The 6,136-nt window shown below is 42.7% G+C and overlaps 1 protein-coding gene across 1 annotated transcript in view; it reads left to right on the top strand.

Annotated features, from left to right (window-relative positions):
- The first annotated feature begins 465 nt into the window (after positions 1-465).
- LOC119806718 (C-type lectin domain family 4 member A-like) overlaps positions 466-6,136 on the top strand; it is a 10,884-nt gene continuing 5,213 nt past the window's right edge. The window contains exons 1-4 of the mRNA XM_038318629.1: positions 466-547; positions 1,460-1,576; positions 4,313-4,414; positions 5,333-5,484. Coding sequence (XP_038174557.1) covers positions 466-547; positions 1,460-1,576; positions 4,313-4,414; positions 5,333-5,484 — 453 coding nt within the window. The remainder of the gene's footprint in view (positions 548-1,459; positions 1,577-4,312; positions 4,415-5,332; positions 5,485-6,136) is intronic.

Genomic DNA, 6,136 nt, shown 5'->3' with positions numbered 1-6,136 from the left:
GGTGCCCACTTGAGTGTGGTGGTAAAGCCTCAGGGAGGCCAAGTGGCAGCTCTTCAGGAATCAGGAGTAGGAATCTCAGCACAAGATGGGACATGGAGACTTTACTGTGGAGGTTAGCTCAGCCTGAGTGTCAGAACTTCAACTCTGTGACAAATTTGACTTCTCCAATGGCCTGATTCCTCTTTTCCATTCCTTCCTGTTTTCTCTCCCCTCCCTGCCCAGCTTTGAGTTCTTGGTATCATGACGATTGTACAGTGGTCCTGGGTGCATTACCCGCCTGTGATTCTCCCTTTGCCAGTCAGGGAACTGGACCTCATTCTGCACACTAAAGGCAGCTTCTGTTACTGCCTCTCATCCTAGCTGGTATCAGGATAATTTGTTGCCACATTTGTTTCTTGTTCAGGGCCTATTTTACAGAAGGGATGACACTCATCTTCTGAGGACAGGGGAAGATTTCTTCTCAACATGTTTTCAGAAAACATTTATATTAACTCGAACTTCAAAAATAAAATTGATTCCTCAGACATCAATGCAGACTCTCCTCCAGGTAAGAAGTCCTTTTCTGCTGTTCCTAGTTAGTGATGAAGTAGAGGAGAAAGACAGATGATCTTAGTTTATGGCCATGCCTGTGGGTCACTGGAGTCTCAACCAAGTGTGCTGCCTGTAGACAGATGTGAAAGGTTGTGGGATTGTACAATGGAAAAGAGAAGGTGTTGATTTTTACCATCTAGAGAAAATCACATCACCCAAGTTATTGTATCTTTTCTACACATAAATATACTTAAATGTGCGTAACATATTGTTTCAACATTTAATCCATGGTCTTCTGATTTTCTCTCTCTATTGGGTAACATATCACAGTCTGTTGGCCTCTAAGTGTTGAAGAGCTTAGTTTACTCATCTCCCTCCAAACTATATGATGAAATACTATTCAATCATTATAAAACTTATAAAGAAGACATGATTATATTAAAAATGTTTATTCAGATGTGCTAGCGGAAGCCTGTAATATCAAACTCAGGAGCCTGAGATGGGGGTTTCTGTGTGGATTGAGACCACTTTGGACTACATAATGAGTTCAAGATCTACCTGGGGTACATACTGACACCCTGTTTCAAAAATAAAACAAAATATAGGGGAAATAATGACATAATGTCAAAGAAAATATAGTCACAAATCAGATTTTCAATTGTGGAAAACACATTTATAAGTAAAAGCTTTTAACTTCTTAGAAAGATACATACAAAATAGTGTCAATAATAATTTTCAATGTCAGGAATTAGTATACACACACACATATAGTAATGTTTCTATGTTTCACAGATTTTTTCCTATTTGCATTTTTTGATTATTTTAAACATCATGTTATTAGTATTTACCATGGACAAAAAGAGAAGAAAAGGAGAAAGAAGAGGAAATGGGAACAGAACTCAAGACATGGATTTTGTTTGTCTTTCAGCTCCTCCAGAAAAGACCACAACTCATGAAAGTTGTCATAGATTCTCCAGGGTGCTCTTCACCTTATTAACAATATATTTCCTGCTACTGACAATCTTATTCTCCACTGCTCTGATCAGTAAGTATGGCCGTGGGACAAGTAGCAACGAGAAGAAAGGGGACCCATTAGACAGAAGGCTATGCAGAAATCTGAGACAGGAACCCCCTGAGGAGATGGATGACATTGAATAATTTCCTCTGTTTCACAATGACTCTTCTGAAAACGTCATTTGTTCTCACTAGAGAAGCCAGTGTGTGTTAGTTGGTGTCACAGAGTGAAATCCTGGGGCATCTGTGGTAGATTCCAATTCTGAGGATAAATCTGTATTTCCTCAGCAGCATTTAGAAACCAGCCCCAACAGATGCATAGATATTTAAATTTTGGAAAGAGCAGGGTGATGAGAAGAGATGACGGAGCTACTCCTGGCACAGAGCTACAGGGGATTTCTTTCTAATCATTTGTTTTTTTTGTTCCAAACTGTGTGAGTCCTGGAACTATCTTAGAAAATAGTGGATTTCTCTGTAAATTGGCTTTCAAATTCATCAAAAATTAAAAATCATAAACTATATTTTGATGTAGGTGTTGTATTTATTCATTCAATAATTAGTAACATCCATTTCCTATATACTGGGCAGCATGTCAGAATCCAGAAAGAGCTACACAGCCCCAGTCTCAGGAAACGTAGAGAATAGTCATGTGAAGCAGAGCTTAAAAGTTAGCATGGGAAATGCTGTGCAGGTGAGAAGTGAGCCCAGGAGGCTAAGGAAAGCTTGGAGCAGATGACGCCTAGACCTCTGTGCCAGCAATGCCAGAGACATGGGGGAGCATGGAAATACATGCAAAGATAGATGTGCATTACTGTACCGTGTAGTGCTGCATGGAGAACTGAGCACGAAACTGTAAGCGGCATACAAAACTGGACTCAGATCATAAAGTCGTACAGACCATATTACACGGGTATTTCCTGTAAATGTTATTTAATTTAGTGGTTGTGGCTGAACCATTAGCCAGCTTAAAAATTAGTAGATTAGTTGAACTATTTATTTAATTTTTTCTTGGTGGTGTCACCAAGCCTGGTCTCTCTTGGGAGATTCCCGTGGTCCTAGGTGAACTTACTCATCCTCAGAGAGTCACGCATCAGTAACAGACACCCCAGCTTCCCATGGCAACTTCAGAGTTCCAGGATGGATGGCAGCAGTAAGCCAAGCTCAACATGGAGTGAGCATGCATTTACCTTTATGTATTTTACTGGCCAAAGAAAGTCTTAAAAGCAGCTCATGTCGGGTGGTGTAGAAACAGACCCAGTTTCTTGAGTATGGAACTGGGAAGGCATAGTCCAAGTGGATATTCATATCGGGAAGGTTGAAAAGTGTGTACAGATTTGTAATGTGCCACAGTCATGGAGACACACTGAAGGATCTGCAGCAGGACATGATAAAGTTCAAATTGACTTAGAGAAACGTGCTCTTACCGAGGTGTGAAAATGAAGGGAAGGAGAAGTGAGGAAGCTAATTCAGAATCCATTCGGGCAGCACTGGATGCTTGGTCCAAGGAGATAAAGTCGAGCACAGGAGGTGAAGTTTTGGTCAATATTGATAGCTGAGAATTAGGGGACAGAGAGGAGTGAGGTGTGACTCTAGTGTTCTGATTTCATAAAGTCAGCAGTCAATCCACTCCAACAGCTCATAAAAGTGCAATATTACTAAGGAAGAGAAAGAGAATTACAGATGGAACTGGGAGAACGTTCCATTGTACGAGAGGTGGGTGCAGAAGGAAGCAGATAGGAAAGAGCACAGGACACAGCAGCAAGCAAGGCCAGGCAAACTGGATGGAGTCATCACCTCCCAACAGTTAAGAAGGAAGAAAAGCGGGCTAGGTCATGTGAGAAGTCCCACAGGAAGATGACTGGTAAGTGCACACGAGGAGCCATTGATAGCAATCTCAAGAACAGTTTGGTAAATTGGCAGAAGTGAAAGCCAGAATCTAGGGACTCAAGGAACAAGTGGGAGATAAGGAAGAGAAAAAAGAAAATTCAACTTGTAGAGAAAAGGTGAATTAGGTTTAAGTTAGGGACACCATGAAAGTGTGGGGACACTGAGAAGTCAGAGCTTGCTGGGGTTGAGGAAAAGGAAAGGAAAGGACGAAACCAACGTCCTTCTGATCAGTGTCGGGCTCTTTTATGACTTCCACGCTCGGGAAACCTGGAACTGCTCTGAATTAGCTCATTTCTCCTTCCCCTTTACTGGGCTAAGCACATACTTAATAGAATTTATCACCTAACTTGTAGTCTTTAGTGTGTCCTCCATTAAATGCTGGAGAGTCCCCAGGGACGTGGATCTGTCCCTTCCAGCTCTTCATGGAGATATCTGTGGTCATAAATCATTTGGAGCAGGGTTACACTGACTGTGGAGTGAGGGAAAATTGTTATTTTTTTGTGGTAAGGTCTCATGTATCCCAGGCTAACCATGAGCTAGCTAGCTAGCTAACTAACTAACTAACTAACTAACTAAATCAACAAATTAACTAAACTAACTAACTAGTTAGCTAGCTAAACCAATCAATCAACTATACTAACTTGTACAGTTAAGGATGACCTGAAACTTCTGATCTTCCTCATCCTAATCCCCAATTCTAGGGCCACAGCCCCCACACTCCATGGTGATGGGGAATCTTTCCCAGGCAGCCTCTAACTACTCAGGTAATTGGACATTTATACGTTTTGTTTCTACAAAGAAGGTAAAAAAGGTAAAAGCAGAGAGTCGATCAAGTCTTAGCACTACCAGAAAAGTGAATGGTTTTTATTCTGTTTTACAGCTTTGTTTAAAAAATATTCTCAGCTTCTTGAAGATAATGCAATCATAAAAGAACTAAACTTTACAGGATTGGAGTGTACAAAACGGCATTCACTCTTGAAAGGTAAAAGTTAACGTGCCTAGAATCAGCATTTCCAACAAGATTCTTGGGTAGATCCGTCAGCAATGGGCACTGTGGGGGCACGACTTCATACTGCACACTCAGTACCAGCTGCCTGGGTAGTCCTTTATAGAGGTCTCCAATCAGGCATGATTGGGCTGTGTGGATCCCCTAGTGTCAATGAAGAAGAGTTTCAGGGTGTGAGAGCCAATGCCAGGCTGAGTTGAATTTCATTAGACACAGAAAGGATGAAGCAGATCTGATGGTGTGAATGTGAACATCTCCAGGGAGTCATCTTAAGTGTGTGTTTAAGGTTTTATTTTTGATTTGAAATATGTTTATGTGCAAGTGTCTGTGTGTGGGCTTGTGTATGTGAGTTCAGTGCCTGCAGAGGGCAGAAAAGGGTGTCAGATCCCTGGAACTGGAGTTATATGTGATGGTGAGCCACAGGTCGTGGGTGCAGGGAAGTGAACTCCAGTCCTCTGCAAGAACAGCAAACAGCACATTATCTTAACTGCTGAGTCATTTCTGTAGTCCCTCAAGTGTTCTCTCTCTCTCTCTCCTTCTCCCTCTCCCTCTCTCTCTCTCTCTCTCTCTCTCTCTCTCTCTCTCTCTCTCTCTCTCTCTGTGTGTGTGTCTGTGTGATAATCTTGTTGCTACCTCAGTTACAGTGTACAGTGTCTCAAAAGTGTAGTTTACCTATGGGTTGAATAGAGAATTTGTTTTTCTAGTACACTAAGCTGGAAAGTGGACTTATGAAGGGCACTGTCAGAGTAGACTGGGGTTCCTTGGCATCAGAGCAAGAGGGGCTCCTTGCTGCATCTGGAGAGGTGGGGAGTCCCAGTTTCCATGTGGTCTCCACATACAGCAGATTTTAAACGACTTCATGACATCTCACTTACATCTCCTTCCTCCCCATAGACAAAGTCTGGAGCTGTTGCCCAAAGGACTGGAAGCCATTTAGTTCCCACTGCTACTTCATTCCCGCTGACTCTGCATCTTGGAGCGAGAGTGAGGAGAAGTGCTCCAGCATGGGTGCTCATCTGATGGTGGTCCGCAGCCGGGAAGAGCAGGTGCATGCTGGGAGCGAGTAGGGACTGGGCTCAGCCTGCTGTCTGCCCTTTTTACTAAGAGGGAGTTTTGTTGACATGGGTGTTGGTGCTGTGGCAGAAGGCTTTCCATCAGGTAGCTTTGGCATTCTCCACCTTGTTCCCGCTGCAGTGAACTAAAACAACCCACAGGAACCAGGGCAACAGAAATGCAGTGCCTGAGGGTGAAGGATGGAATGTTTCTGTTTGAAAGACCAGTTTGTGATTTCAGCACTCTAAGGCTTCCTGTAGTACCAGCTGCCTAACAGAAGAGGGCACAGAGCTGACTAGGGAAAGGGGATCCAATCAGGAGAGTCAGAGCCAACCATCAGAAATGAAATATCTGGAGTTATGAATGGAGAATGATTAAATCTGTAAAATTCTTTCATGCACAATTTCCTAGAGCAGTGTTGGGGGAGAAAAGAGCAGCGTGATTCTGATCTGAGAATTCATGATCATGGAGAAGGATTATTTCCAAAGTCTATAAAATCAGGCCTATGAGTGATGACTTTGTGTCCTGGTCAGTCGGGGAAGATGGCGCTCCTGGGGGTCGGGGGCTCTTTTATTGCTTGATCCTCCTTGTCTTCTCATCTCTGTGTGACCAGTGTACTTCCAAAATGTACAATTATTGTGTATT

Source organism: Arvicola amphibius, chromosome 2 (assembly GCF_903992535.2).
Source record: "Arvicola amphibius chromosome 2, mArvAmp1.2, whole genome shotgun sequence".
Classification (NCBI taxonomy): Eukaryota; Metazoa; Chordata; class Mammalia; order Rodentia; family Cricetidae; genus Arvicola; species Arvicola amphibius.
Note: the sequence above shows the minus strand (reverse complement) of the source record. Positions and strands in the feature narration are given on the sequence as shown.